The sequence below is a fragment of the Paroedura picta genome, chromosome 3 (assembly GCF_049243985.1).
Source record: "Paroedura picta isolate Pp20150507F chromosome 3, Ppicta_v3.0, whole genome shotgun sequence".
NCBI lineage: Eukaryota > Metazoa > Chordata > Lepidosauria > Squamata > Gekkonidae > Paroedura > Paroedura picta.
In genome coordinates, this window is record NC_135371.1 from 149,450,881 (window position 1) to 149,466,473 (window position 15,593).

At 47.1% G+C, this 15,593-nt stretch overlaps 1 protein-coding gene across 1 annotated transcript; it reads right to left on the reverse strand.

Moving 5' to 3' along the window:
- Positions 1 to 2,608: 2,608 nt before the first annotated feature.
- LOC143833172 (thiol S-methyltransferase TMT1A-like) lies at positions 2,609 to 11,805 on the reverse strand. Its single transcript, XM_077328667.1, has 2 exons — positions 11,219 to 11,805; positions 2,609 to 4,469 (listed from the first exon to the last, which is right to left on the reverse strand). Exons 1-2 carry the CDS (start codon positions 11,732 to 11,734, stop codon positions 4,233 to 4,235), a joined length of 753 nt encoding a protein of 250 aa, XP_077184782.1. The 5' UTR covers positions 11,735 to 11,805; the 3' UTR covers positions 2,609 to 4,232.
- Between the last annotated feature and the right edge of the window lie 3,788 nt (positions 11,806 to 15,593).

The following is a 15,593-nucleotide window of genomic DNA, read 5'->3' on the forward strand; positions in this document are numbered from 1 at the left end:
GCCTCACTTATTCGTTGCTTTCACTGGTTTAAGGGGGGGGGGGAAATGACAATCGCGTCTCCGGAAGCTCGGGGGTGAGAGGTAGGGAGGGACATTTTTTCTACCGCTATTTTGAGAATGCACATGTCTTTCACTGATATGTTGCGACTTGTGCTCAGAAGTGTAGCGGTTTTTTCAGGGGGAATCCACTTTTCTGGATTTCCCACTAAACGCAATAAAATTCCGATTGTTGCTGGAGTTTGGAGGGAGTTTTGCGGTTTGTTTATGACGTTGTGCGGAACGTTAAATTAATAGCGTTTACAAAAGGTAAGACTTCAGCTACATTTAAGTTATGCGAAATGGCCCACAGTGTTGTGAATGCCCTTGCCTGTTCAGCTCCCAGCAGCAGCCCAACTCAAACAACCTATCAGAATTAAAATGGGGCACTATGTAGTTTGCTTTAGCCTCAGGCTCTGAAACCAACGCTGCAAGATGTGTGGTATGGGAGAGAAGGGCACATGTTATGCAATTGCATTTAAAAAAGAGTACAACATAGCAGCATCTAGAATGAGAATTTTATCTGCTCAATCTATTTATTTAATTCATTTGTACCCTGTTTTTCTTCCCAATTGGGGCCCAGAGCAGCTTATTCCCCCCACCCGATTATATCCTCATAACAGCCCTGTGAGATAGTTTAGACTGAGAGAGTATGACTGGCCCAAGATCACCAAGCAAGCTTCTATGGCTTGAATTGGGATTTGAACATGGTTCTCCTAGGTACTATTCCAACACTACACTAATGGTGGTATAGTGGTTAAGAGTGTTAGTCTAACATCTTGGAGAGCCTTGAATCCCCATTTCTGCCATGGAATATTTCTGAGTGCCCTTGGACCAGTGACATATTTCCTGCCCCAGCCTACCTCACTGGGTTGTGGTGAGGATAAAATGGAGGACAGGACAACATAAGCTGTTTTCAGTCCTCGTTGGGGAGAAAGGTGAGTATAAATCAGTTAAATGCTATCTATCTATCTATCCATCCATCCATCCATCCATCCATCCATCCATCCATCCATCCATCCATCCATCCATCCATCCATCCATCCATCCTTACGGACGGGCTTTGAAGCCTAGTTAAATATGTTTTGGCAAATTTGTATTCATTGATCTTGAATGTACCTGATGTGAATTTTGGTAAAGGCTCATTAATGGTTTCTCCAGATTGTTCCAGCTATTCCAACCAGAATCTCAGTGTTTCAGAGCGAAATGTCTCTTAGCAACAATGTAGCAACAGCCTCAGATATGCAGATGATACCACTCTAATGGCAGAAAGTGAAGAGGAACTAAAGGGCCTGTTGATGCGGGTGAAGGAGGAGAATGCAAAAGTTGGCTTGAAACTCAACATCGAGAAAACTAAAATCATGGCTTCCGGCCCTCTCAATTCCTGGCAAATAGATGGGGAAGAAATGGAGGTAGTGACAGATTTTATTTTCCTGAGCTCAAAGATCACTGCAGATGGGGAAAGAAATTAAATAAGCTGGCTCCAGGGGAGGAAAGCTATGGCAAATCTAGACAGCATCCTAAAAAACAGAGACATCACCCTGCCAACAAAAGTGCATCTAGTCAAGGCTATGGTCTTCCCAGTTGGACCATAAGGAAGGCCGAGTGTCAAAGAATTGAGGCTTTTGAACTCTGGTGCTGGAGAAGACTCTTGCAAGTCCCTTGGACTGCAAGGTGAACAAATAAGTCAGTCCTAGAGGAGATCAGCCCTGACTGCTCCTTAGAAGGCCAGATCCTGAAGATGCAGGGGGATGCCTTATTAGCCTTACTGGGGCCCTAATAACAGACAAATAAAGAATTTGTTTTTCTGAATTCTCATGTCCTGTGTAAATAATATAAAAGGGCCCTGCAAATGTCAAGGGAATGCAGGGACCTCGCTGAACCGGAGGATGGTTCGGGGGAAAAACACAGTTAAACCAGAAACCACCTTAGGGAGGAAATGTGGATTAGAGCGTAGAGTAACTAGGGTTGTGTACGATAGGCCCAATTCGGACCGATTCTGGCTTCATGAAACCCTGGTTAAGAAAGCCTGCTTGAGGAGGTATTACTTTAACAAAATATTTATACCTCCTCCCTTCCCATTTTGATTAGAGGCAGAATTGTTAAGTTTGCAAAAACCCAAATAAAATAAAAACAAAGGGGAGGGCAGGGCCTGAGCTCTCTCCTGCCACCAGCTCCACCTCTGGGTGGTTAGCTGGAACTAACCCAGTTTCATTGGGAAGGTCTTAAAACGTTTAAAAAGATGACAGAATTTAGCCTAATGCTTCCCCTAGCAACCAAAGCAGTCATTCACATAGCTGGTCAGTTATATAAGTCCACATTTCTGTTCTTATTAGAGCAAAAAACAAAAAAAATCTTACTAAGTTCCATTCAGTTAAAATGAACATGCACATACATTTTCCACATAAAGGGAACAGTGTTGAAGGGGCAATCTTTCTTTAATAAAATGTTCTTTGCCATTACTATTTCATCATTCTTTTGTCTGTGTAAATCAGTCTTATTGCTATGTATGTCTAACCTGTGGTTGTGTGGGATCTCTGGGGTTAAATGAGGAAAAGTGTGGAAAGATAAATTGATTTAAACAGAATTTCTTTAGCTCAAAACCCACCGTGTAGACAATTACAAACAAAAAAGTATATGTCACAGAATACATGGGATTAATAACCAACCTAATCTGATATGCCTTTGAGTTCAATTTAAACAAATTGAGTCTTGCTTGCAAAATTTGTGGTAAGCCAGTTCAGTTTTTCTTTCAATCCAGGATGGTGCTAAATTCTCTCTGCTCACAACAGGAAGTTCAGTTCCAACTCAGACTGGACAATATGGCAACAGGATTATATTAAGTTGCATCTTGAATGTCACAGCTCTGCAAGGACACTATAATTACAACAACAGTCTCAGGAGAAGAATCTAGTAGCACCTTAAAGGCCAACAAAATCTGTGGCACGGGGTGAGCTTTCGTGAGTTGTGAAACTAACATGACTGCCCATCTTGATCTAACAACAGTAGCATTCAAGTGGGCAGCTGTGTGGAAGAGTGCTTGCACTCGAAAGCTTACGCCTTGAAAAAATTTGTGTTGGTCTTGGGTGCCGCCGGACTCTGATTTTGTTTTATTGTAACAATAGTAGCAGTTATATTATCTCCTCTACTGATCTTTTTTTCATCTGCATGATTTCCAGTGACCTTATGGAAGGCGAGCCAGCTTCCCAGCCAAACAGGGCGACTCTCCTTGTCCAGTGAACTCACCATTGGCTGGCAGTGCTATTCCAAAAAGAGTTACTTTCCTTGATTTCCTGTTGACTTCAATGGTGTCAGGAGGACACAACTCACTCCCATGTTCACTGCAAGCAGTTTCTGCAGGGTGACTTTAAATCTCTTTAAAATCTCCCTAATGACAGAATTTTTAATTTAAACAATGTTTCTTGGGTCCAAAAAATGTCTTTGAACTGTGTATGTTACACTGGGCCCTGTTCTGTGAGCAGAAGTGAAGTATTACATTATAAAAGTTGTCGCTATTCCTTGCACCTAGGAAGGCTGATCTGTCCAGTAAAACAACCTTTAACTGAGTGAGCAAAACACCCTTGTCTTGTTAATGGTTATAATCAATGGATGCAATTATCCAAGGCTGGACTGAATCTATGGGCAGCAAAGCCTGCAAGAAGATCTTGAGTGCATGTTTTCCACCCAAGGAGCTGGATGTGATTTGGGGTCAGGCATAAAGATTTGAATTGTAGCAGAAAGAAAGATTTGTGCTACTGACCAGGCCAGACAAGAAAGCTGTGCTGCTTGCCAATAAAATACTTGGAAATGTTACAGTCTGTTTCCCAGTGATCTTAATTTTGGGTTATTTGATGTCACAAACAGAATACAAAAAAACCTTCTAAATTTATTGTGGCTTTTGGAATATCACTAGCCTCTGCTTCCCTTTGGCCTGGCAGTGCTTCCTTTGCAAGCTATCACTGTTGTGGGAACCTACTGAAGATGCAAGAAAGATTTCCCTCATTTTAGGTACCCTGCATAACGAAGAATATTGGGGACATGTTGGGGTCCATTTCAGCGGGGTATTTATGCAAGAAAGCTGTCCCTCATTTTAGATGCCCTGCACACTTCATTCTGTAATCCCTAGAATAAACCAACAGTTTGATTTGTGTGAACTGTGGGCCTGGCTGCTGCTCTGAGACGGAGATGCTGAGCAATCATTTCACAGCATAACCAAGAATATGGGGACGTGTCGGGGTCCATTTCAGTGGGGCATTTATGCGCCGCAGCTTCAGTTCAGAGAACTTGGCATTCTCAAGATCCTTCCAAGTCTCTCGTATCAAGGAACAGCCATCTCCCAGGTATCTCCACGTAGGATCATAGATTTGCTGCCAAAAGTAGGTCCAGCTGGAGCGGTCAGCGGCCACATGCTCCATGAAGTAGAATGCACCACCCTGTAGATGAAATAAAATGTTCAAATGAGCTCCGGGGAAACAAATGCATAAGAATAAGAATTGTTTACCACTGGGGGTGATACATCAATTGATTCCTAATGAGCTTGAAAATGTAGTTTAGTGAGTCTGACCCAGGGAACTTTGGGTTAGATACACTACCCAGAAGAGACCAGAACTCTGTTGCCTCTCCTTTTTGTCCATAAGTGGCCACACTAAGAAACTGTGGAGTACCAACTTACAAGACAGCCCTGTAGTCAAATCAGGCAGGAGATGATGCAGCAGTAATGATACTGGTACACTGTGTTGCTGACAAGTATCTCTGTGGGGAGGGGAAGTGGGTGGGCCATGCAGAGTTATTCCTTACCTAAATATCTGCCCTCCTAAGACCAAAATATATAAAAGTCGTGGAAGAATGTTCCTTGGTCTTTTGGCTTTGGGGATACCTAGACATTTCTTTTGTAAAAGAAACCCCAGTATGATCTGGGTTCAATCCAAGTCAAAGTAGTATGTGGGTGGGAAGAATATGAAATAGTCAAACAGTGATCGCCCCTGTGTTATCATGGGCCCACCTATGTGTTTCCTGGTGTCCACTTGTTCTTCCACAAAGCAAGCAGTCAATCCTAACCTTCCTAGATCTCTTAAGAGAAGGAAGTGGTAGTTCATAGGAACTCAGGAAACAACATCTCTGTCTCTGCAAGGAACACCAATTTGGAAATCACTGCCTTCAATTGTAAGAGGCTTGGGATCTGCTAATATTTGGTATAACCTCCAAATGTTTTCTGCTTGATCCAAACTTGAAGAGCCCATTAGATATCCTATGATCCTTCACCTGCAGTCTTAAGTGGCATCTGCAGGGCTTCCGGTTCTTTGAAAAACTCTCAGATAAGCTAGTCTTATTTTATTATTTTCCTCTTGTTTTTATCAGTGGAGTCTTATTTATCTATATTCTTTTATTTTCCTTCTTTATCCCACTCCACTAATTCCCTTTTAAGACTGACTGAAAGTGCCGTTTATCTTATCTGAGCTGTCTGTTGATGCCAATGAAAGCTAAAAAACGCCGCCGCTCCCTTTCCTCTGAGCCAGTGAAAACAGCTGGAAAACAGCTAAGAAAGGAATGCTTTTAAAATGATAATAGTTCAGAAACTATTTTAACACTTTCCCCACATCTAATAGGTTTGCTGTGCTAGAAAACGGACAGGTGCAAATACAAGAGCAAAATAACCCTCAGCTGATTGTGGAAGAGGCAAAGGAACCCCTGCCGCAAGAAACCAAGTGGTAGTTCGGAGGCACTCAGGAAACAAAATCCCTGTGTCTGTCTGCAAGGAACACCAGTTTGGAAATCACTGCCTCAGTTGTAAGAGGCTTGGTACCTGCTAACATTTTGTAAAACCTCCAGATGTTTTCTGCTTGATCCAAACCTGAAGAGCGGCCATTTTGTGAGTGGTTCCCACCAGCAGCTAATTTTGTTATGGTACCCACTGCCTGTTTCCAAAATTCCCAAAGTGCCCATAGGCTCAAGGAGATTGGGACGCCCCTCCCCCCGATTAGATATCCTATATTCCTTCACCTGCAGTCTAAAGTGGTACAGTTCATTCCATCGCCACTGGTTTCTACCACTTCATTTTCTATACATACATACTGTCTGGGTGCGTTTAGCAAAGAACTCGAATCCCATGCAGAACAGATGAGACAAGAAAGTGAGCCGTGCTTCACAACAATAGCTGAGCAGAACAGTATTGAAAACCTCCTGGCAACAAGCCTCAGTTTAAGAAATAAATTAGTGACAGTTTGACTCTCACAGGGTATGTGGGACAGATACCTACTCTGGGGCTCCTTGGTCCTGGCCCCCTCCCTCTCTCTCATAGACAAACTCACAGGCACACGCACACAGACACCTTCCTCCCTGCACTTCTCCCTCCTCTCTCCCTTCTTCCCTTTTGCTTCCTGGACCTCCTCCTTGATGCCTCCCTCCTCCCTCTCTCTCAGACACACAGACACATGCATGCAGAGACTCCGTCCTCCCTCCCTCTGCCCTCTCCTTCCTCACCTCTTGCTTTCGTGACCTTCTTGGTCCCTCCCCCTTCCTCCCTCTCAGACACACACACACACAGCCGCCCTCACATGTCCCCGCCCCTCCCCCTCCTTACCTCTTGAGGCAGGAGGGCTGCGGTCCTCTACTGCCTCAGCTGGCCGCCCCATGGCTGGCAGCATTGGGGCTCCTTTGGGGTTCTGCCAGTGGGGCCACTGTTGCCCTGGCTTTTGCTGGCGGCGCCACCACTACCCTGGCCTCTGCCTCGCCCATAGTCAGTGCTGTTGCTGCCTCCACCGCTCCCCTGCCTCGGATGCTGCCACTGTTGCTCCAGCCTCTGCTGATGCCAGTGTCTTGGACTCCACCGCTACCTCAGCCTCGGCAAATGTTGTTGCTGCCACTGCTTGTGCCTCCGCCAGCTCCACTGCCTCAAACGCCACCACCACTGCTTCGGCCACCACTGCACCCCTGCCTCGGACTCTGGCAGTGCAGCCACTGCCTTGGCCAGCACTGTAGCCTCCCCTCCCACCACTGACTGCCTCCATGCTGGCTGCTTCCCTGGCTCTTCTGGAGTGCTCAGGAGGGGTGGGACTCATGGATGTCACATCCATGAGGACTTCCATTTCACCGAACATGCCAGAAGATGTGTTCCACTTCAAAAACACTGGATGCTCATCTTAAGGCCAGGTACAGCTATGATGACAGGCCTCCCCAGCAGTTTGAATGGATACTGGTCACTCTTACCACTAAAGGACTCTTCTTCCTCATTCTGTTCCATGGGCAGATCAAGCCTGCTTATTAACCTGAACGGAGGTTAACAGCGCAAACCTATGTGCTGAGCCATTGAAGTCAATGAGAATGGAGTCAATCTTCAAAGGCCTGTGCTGCATATATATTCCAGCTTCTGAAGATCTCAGAGGATATATGGAAGAGTCCATGGGGGGAAAGCAGCTTGAAGTGTAATAACAGATGCCAAGTTCTTTGAGATTTTATGTACAGGGTACACCCCTGAGTAAAGCTCCTGCTGTGTTTGTTTCCAGATCTATAAAATATAATTCTACTTTTATGGTGTGACTAGTAATTAAGCCCGCTGCAGTTAAAATACAGCGGGCGCTAGCGGGCCTATGGAGTTGGGTGGGGTGGTTGTGCAGCCTGAGACCCTTCCCCATCACCCGTCGGCTGCTTGAGGTCTCCCCCCTGTGCGGGCCCTACCTGAGTCATTGCAGGGTAGGGAGGAAACGATGTTGGGCATGCTCGTCGGCGGGGCCGGTGTTGGGCGTGCTCGTTGCTGCGTTGGGGCGGCTCGGGGCGGCTCTGCCAGTCCTGGTGCAGCGGAGGCCGGCAGCTGCTCGAGGATGGCTGGGCCGGTGGCGAGGTGTTGTCCCCTGAGGCGGGGCGCCCGAAGCTGCTGGCGGCGCTGCCACGAGTGGCGGCGGGGCCACGGCTGCGGGGGAAGGCGGTGGCGGCTCGGCCGCGGGTGGTAGGAAGGCTGGTGCGTGGCTGCGGGTGGTAGGAAGCCGCGTGGGTCAGTGGCAAGACGGCCTGCTTGCGGCTGGGGCCGGCGCCAGCTCCTCATCGCCAGGCTGGCAGGAGGCAAGCTGCCGCGTCAGGAACGAGTGAGAAAATGGTGGCGGCCAGCCGGATGCGGCCGACGTGGGGACGCGCGGCTTGCGATTGGTCCCTTGCTGCCGGACTGACAATCAGAGGGATCAATCGGCAGGCGCTTTGCGCCTGCCAATTGGTCCCTCCGATTGTCAGTCCGGGGGAAGGGGCCAATCGGCACCCTTCCTCATCCCGGACAGGGCCCGCCCTTGGGGCCCTTACTGTTTTATTTTTTCCACTCCGCGAGGAGCGGTTAATGATGTGAGTACAGTAAGACTGATTTAAATACGGAAGGATTTTTTGGAAACTCATCCTACACAATAGGGGGAGAAAGCTTATGTAATTTGACAGTGAATGATTTACTGTAGTTGAAAGCTCCGGCTGTACAGCAGAGTTTCCTTCTCTGGTATCTCATGGCTACAGGCTTTTAAATTAAGTCAAAAGCCAGGAAGCTGAATCAATTCAGTGTATTTTAGCAGAACAAAAATTATGCAGATTGGATTGTCAGCTGTGGGGTGGGAAATACATGGAGACTTGGAACAGGCTTCCTCAGGAGGTGGTGAGTTCTTCTTTGGCAGTTTTTAAGCAGAGGCTAGGTAGTCATCTAACAGAAATGCTGCTTTTATGAACTTAGGCAGATTGTGAGTGGGTGGCCAGGAAGGGATGTGACAATGTTTTGTGGCCCTTCCCTGCGTACCCAGGGAATTGCTAATTGCCACTGTAGGATGGTAGATGAATTTCTTCCAGGCCGGGCTGGATTCTGTAGAATTTTGGTTGGAGGAATCACTTGGGCATGAAATTGGGTTTACTGTGGATAGGCAGGTAGCTGTGAGTTCCTGCATTGTGCAGGGGGTTGGACTAGATGACCTTGAAGAACCCAATTCTATGATTCTATGACTTTGGGGGTAGAGCTGGGAGTAGGCAGGATTTGGGGTGGAATCTAATGCTAAGGAGTTCACCCTTCAAAGCAGCAATTTCCAACAGAACTGATCTCTTTACTCTGGAGATGAGCTATAATTCCAGGGGACCGGCATCCTTATTGTGAGTAGATACAAAAACGTGCAAAAATGAGGATAACATTTTGAGGAGGGGGCCTAACACATAATTTCTGACCTTTTGTAAAAACTGCAACATAATATGGGACCCCTATATTTTTGTTATTGTAAATATAAGGATTAAAATGTGGGTTGTAGTTTACATGCTATTTTTTTACTGACATGTTTAGTAAAACTGCATTCTGGAAGATATAAAGGTGTGAACAGTGAACAACTTTCAGAGCTGGCCCCACAACTGTATAATAAAGCCTCCACCCTCCTGCCACCTGTGTTGCACTGGACGGCCTCCCATAAATTCTGAATGTCGGCAGTAAATCCTACTTGTTCAGCATTCTTGAGAGCCTGGTAAGCAAAATTACCTGACAGTAAACTCCATTTAATATACGCCTTTGCTTCCAGGTAGAAAGGTATTTAGAGCAAACATATCTGAATCAAAAATCAGGGAGGAAGATTTGTGGTAAACAATGTATTCTGTGAGTGTCAGAACACAGGGCTGCTGCCAAAAATGTCAAATAGGATAAACCCATGTCAAATAAGATACCCCCTTCTCACTCTGAAATGTATATTTCAATATAGACAAAATTCTGACAACATCATTGACTCCAACATCATTGATGAACGTTTGTAGGGATGGAGAAAGTCCCAATGTAATGATATTAAGAAACAAGGTAAGGTGAACTATACTTACTGGGGATGGAACAAATGGTGGTTGCCATTTGTAACAGCATCTTGGTGTTTCAGATAATATAGAGATCCATACTCAAAGCTTAAAGGTAAAGGTATCCCCTGTGCAAGCACCAAGTCATGTCTGACCCTTGGGGTGACGCCCTCTAGCGTTTTCATGGCAGACACAATACGGGGTGGTTTGCCAGTGCCTTCCCCAGTCATTACCGTTTACTCCCCAGCAAGCTGGGTACTCATTTTACCGACCTCGGAAGGATGGAAGGCTGAGTCAACCTTAAGCCAGCTGCTAGGATCGAACTCCCAGCCTCATGGGCAGAGCTTTCAGGCTGCATGTCTGCAGCCTTACCACTCTGCGTCACAAGAGGCTCTAAGTTTAGGTCTCAGCAAATTTGTCCTCCTCCTTCATTTGTCATTTTGGTATTTTTTCTCAAATATTTTACACTTGTTATGTGATTTTTGTGAACAGTTTTTAGATAGAAACATAGTTGTATGTGAGTGAGATTTCTTCTTTTATAAAAAAAGTGGAATTCTTCAAAAAGATCAAATCACAAAGTTTTTCTGAAAATCAATTTAGAGTAATAGCAAAGTCAGGTGTATTCTCAATCAGTTCTGCCAAACCAGCAGCTTTTATGCCCAAATTCAACTGGCTAATTATTATGGGGGTGGGCGTTGAGGAGTCTTCTTCCCAAAGGAAAAAGTAACTTCTGGTCACTAGATTTCAGAGAGGTGATGCCCACGGGAACAAATAAAAACCCTAACTTTAAACAGAAGGAGGAGGGGTCAGAGGTGGCCAAGACCGAGACTGACAAAGATCTCGGGGTGGTAGTGAGTAGCTCCAAGGAAAGAGGTGTTCGGAGGCAGTTTGCCATTCTCTGCCTCTGCTCAGCAACTCTTGTCCCTGGTGGTTTCCCATCCATTCAAGTACTAATCGGGATCAACCTTGCTTAGCTTCTGAGATCTGATGAGCCTCAGCCAGCATGGGCCATCCAGATCAGGGCATTTTACCAATTACAACCTACTCAGTTTTTGTCACCGTTTTCACCTTCATTTCCATTCTGGCTGGAATCTGAGCTTGCTTGCTTCCCCTCCGCTTGGGATGACACCCACAGAGCCTGCACCCCTCTCAGCCAAAGGATTTTCCTTCCCCAGTTTCCAACAGAGGGACAGGGAGAGCGCAGGCTTCAGTTAGCGGCCGAATCAATGCCATTTTATCTCTGTCCAGCACGACCTGTTCCTCCTGGATCTCCCGCGCACTGTTGACTTTCCGCTCATTGTGCCAGTATATTTTACTGCTGCGCACACACTTACATTGCCCTGCATACATCCCACGCGAGCCAAGCCTATCAAGGCTGACCCCAGCTTCTCTTTTTGCCACTTACCCGTCTGAGTACTCTCAGGACTTCCTCCAGGACGGCGGGGACACTGTGCACAGAGCACAGCACCAGGGTGCACACCACCACATCCACGGAGCTGTCCGGCACCTGATGCAGATCCTCCCCGGACGACACAAGGAAACGCTCGAACACGAGATGGCGATTCTCGGCCATGCTCTGCTGCAGATACGTTTCAAAGTTGGGGTTGGGGTCCGTGCATGTCACCTGGCAGCAGGGCGGGTAGAACGGGAAGTTGGTCCCACTCCCCGTGCCGATCTCGAGCAGCGAGAGCTGTCCCGACACCCCGGCGAAGCTCTCCAGGTTGCTGAAGAGCAGCTCCTTTTCCTTGTGCAGTTTTTGGTTATAGCGTTTGCTCAGCTTGCTCATGAAATAGGGGAAGATCCTCTTGCAGACGGGATCCCAGTAGCCCAGGAAGGAGAGCACATAAATGGGCAGCGCCAGGAGCTTGACGCAGCCTTGGAAGAAAGGGACCAGCGCCGTCCTTGCAGAGCGCGAATCCATGACCTTGCTGCGGCGCTGCCTCGCTCGCTCTCTCTGCGCGGCAGGTCCCCGTTCTCCTAAAGCCGCTTTCGCGCCGGGCGAGGGACTTCCGGTTTCTCCTGCTCGCGGTCTCGCTCGTCCTCTCTTAAAGCCGCCTCGGCCGCCTTCAGCCCTGGGGCCGGGAAGGCGGCTGGGAGCGGGTACACGTGAGAGATGCCTGCGTGTTCCGACAAACGTCCAGAGGGTCTTAGCGGGAGAAGGGCTCCGAGCACGTCTGCAGAAAAGGAACGCGTCCCTCTCAACGCGTTTCGACGCCAGCGGCACTCGACGCTTGTCTGAATCTCCCGTCTGAATCTCCCGCTTGAAGCTTGTCCCTTGGGAGGCGAGGCGGACTGGAATTTTGCAACTGATACGTGGGAAGGACAATGCAGGTTAAACCCACTGCAGTTTGCAGAGCAGATGCGCGCTTGGGTGGGCAAAGAAACGGGGCATTCCGCCTCTCCTCTCCCCAGTAAAATAACGGACATGTCAGATTGAATTTCAACACATCAGTAGAAAAAAAAATATATTGTTCTTGAACAACACAAACTGCATCACGAGGGCCTGCATCGTGTAATAGTTGTGAGTGGCAAACTGTGATCTGGGGGGCCGGGTTTAGTCCCGTACTTTTCCATATGCAGCCGGCTGGGTGGCTTTGGGCCAGTCACAGTTCTCTCAGAGCTCTCTCAGCCCCGCCTACCTTGCAAAGTTCCTGTTGTGGGTAGAGGAAGGGAAGGAGAATCTAAACTGCTCTGAGAGTTCAAAGGTTAAAGAAAAGGAGGGTATATAAACCAATATATACATATACATATACATACATATACATATATACCAGGCATACAGTTGAGGCCTGGGTGGAATCCCGGGGCCATTCCGCACCAGGATCTATGTAGCAAATTGGTTGCGGAAGGAAAAAACGCCATTTTAAATAGTGGAATTCGTCGTTATGCATACCTGCCTTTGTAGTGGAATCCAGTTGCGTTTCTATCGTTTCCCACAGGTTTCCGGTCTCGGCAAAAATAGCTAGCCAGGAAGCGATATTGTCGAGCTTTGTCCCGCCCCTGGCCATCAAGCAGCCAATGGGCGGCCGTTATCATGCTCCCGAAAAGCCCCTTTCCCTTTAAGGAAGGTTAAAAAAAAAACGTTTCAACGAATCTGCGTTAATTCGTTGCAATGGAGAGACCCATCTAGCTAGCAGGTGGTGTTTGAGCTGCCGTTTCATCGTTGCCACGCTCCCCCCGAGTGAAAAAAAATACCCCGCATGGGCGCGATTTTCGGCCGAAAATAGAGTGAAAAATAAAGGGAAAATAAACCAGCAAACGGGGCTGTGTGTTGCTTGGTGCTTGGTGACTTAAAACAGCTCTGGGGAGGGACTGCAGCCAGGGAAGCCTGGCTGGGTAAATGAAGGCTCGCCGGTGCATTGATCTCCGCTCGCTCTGAGAAAAAAAATGGCGATCGCTTCACCAGAAGATCAGAGGAGAGAGCTAGGGGGAGGGACTTTGCAGAAACCGCAACAATGGTAACGCACAGAACTTTCCTGCTAGTGTTGCAGATTGGTTGCAAGAGTGTATTGCTTTCCGGAGGGTGAATCCACTTTTTGGGATTTCCCTGAAAGCGCTACAATGAAGCGCTTTTTGCAGATCGGTTTCAGGAGTGCTGCAGATTGTCAACGACGTTGTGCATAACAGCAAATCAGTAGCGATTTCAATTTGCAACCATTGTGCAATTTTGAACGAGTGTGGAATGGCCCCTGGTGTTTCCATCAGAGGATTCCCCCCCTTCTTTGATGCCTATTAGATCTGGCTCCTCCCTTCCAGCAGAAGAAAACTTGGCACTCCAGTTTAATGGGGGAAGGAGGAGGAAGGAGGGAGGGGTTTGGATATGCTGAAAAGAGGTCGCCATCTATCTTTCCATCTTGTATTGTTGTAAGGGGTGTTTTTATGGGGTTTTATTGTTTTAAATTGTGCGAACCACCGCGAGACCATTGGATGAGCAGCGGTGAATGAATGAATGAATGAATGAATGAATGAATGAATGAATGAATGAATGATGGAACTGATTATGGTTTTCAATGCTCGATCTGGAATCCAAACCAACACACTCTATACAAGGTAGACTTTGTGACTCCCAAGATACATGAAACCACAATTAAAGATCTGTTGTTCCAAAGGATACAAAGTACGGGTGGCACAGTCATTATGCTTTGAACTGCAGAAAACTTTAACTGGCTTCATGCCTTTGAAGTAGGCAATTACATTTTTCTCACTACAAATGCTTTCTCCTGTAAGCAGATGCATTCACAGAAGACTAGTGCTAGCATATCACACAAGCTTTTCCCCTCCTGCCAACTAAGCTGGTTTTCTGTCCATTTCAGTAATGATGTTATGAACCAGATATTATTATACACCAGATTGCTCTAAAAGAGCAATTCAGGACATGATATGCTTATGTTCCTGAATGCAAGGGAAGTGCCGGAAAATTTAAGTGCAGGAAATTTGGAAGGGGTGTAAAACTATACTTGATCTCTATACTTATTAAAGGTAATTATCTGTTTCCCAGTTGTCAAGTGAATGAATCCAACTTCAAGACTATTTAAACCTGTGATTGAATGACACTGAATTGTGTTTCTGAGTTTCTAGAGATGCTTGAACTGGGAAACTTGCTGTGACACTCACCTATGCTCAGTTCCCCACTCTGTGGCAGACCACAGACCAAACCCTGGGCCGAACTGAACTGGTCCACATGGACCAAACTGTTCTGGAAAGTTTAAAGTAAAGGTAAAGGTATCCCCTGTGCAAGCACCGAGTCATGTCTGACCCTTGGGGTGACGCCCTCTAGCGTTTTCATGGCAGACTCAATACGGGGTGGTTTGCCAGTGCCTTCCCCAGTCATGACCGTTTACCCCCCAGCAAGCTGGGTACTCATTTTACCGACCTCGGAAGGATGGAAGGCTGAGTCAACCTTGAGCCGGCTGCTGGGATCGAACTCCCAACCTCATGGGCAGAAAGCTCCAGACAGCATATCGCTGCCTTACCACTCTGCGCCACAAGAGGCTCTTCTGGAAAGTTTAGGAGGTGGCAGAATGGCAATGGTGGTATGAAGTCCCTTTCCAGGAGAAATTTAAACCTCTGTTTAATGATGATCTGAAGGGGAGGGGAGCAAAACCTGAGGGTTAAATATGGGGGTGAAGTGCCTCCCAGAATGCATTTTACCACTTCCTTTCTGCTGGCCCAGCGGTATCAGGTTCCCTGGAAGAACCCATTTAAAGGCACAGTGCAAGGAAGCCCAAAATAGCTGAGCTGGCTAAGAGAGATTGAAAAGCCCCGAGGAGCCAAACCAAACAGGCTGAAGTTTGGCAAATGTTTGGGGAGCTTACTTTCATGGAATAGCTTTCTGAGCTATGAACCAGTCCATGTTTGACCAGGATTTTGGAATCTGAGCTGGTTCATGCCCATTCCTGGTCATCCAGGGTTGGACTGAGTTCACAGGTGGTTAAACCTGCAAGTAGAATGCATGTTTTTCATCCAAGAAGTTTGAGCAGAGAATTATCATACAAGTGTTCAGCCAATCACAGAAGACACAGTTAACAAGAAGAGGTTGTTACTACGTAGCCAATTATATGTGGCTATGTAAGGATGATTCAGCAGTTAGGACAGTGGTTCTTAACCTGGGAGTTGGGACCTCTTTGGGGGTCGAACGACCCTTTCACAGGGGTTGGGGCAGAGCAAGCAGCTTGGCAGGGGAGCACCATCCACACAACAGCCTTGCGGGGTAGATTGAGATAGAGTGTTCGTCTGACTGGAGCAATGGAAAAAGAGTGAGATTGGCAAGGTGGGACAAG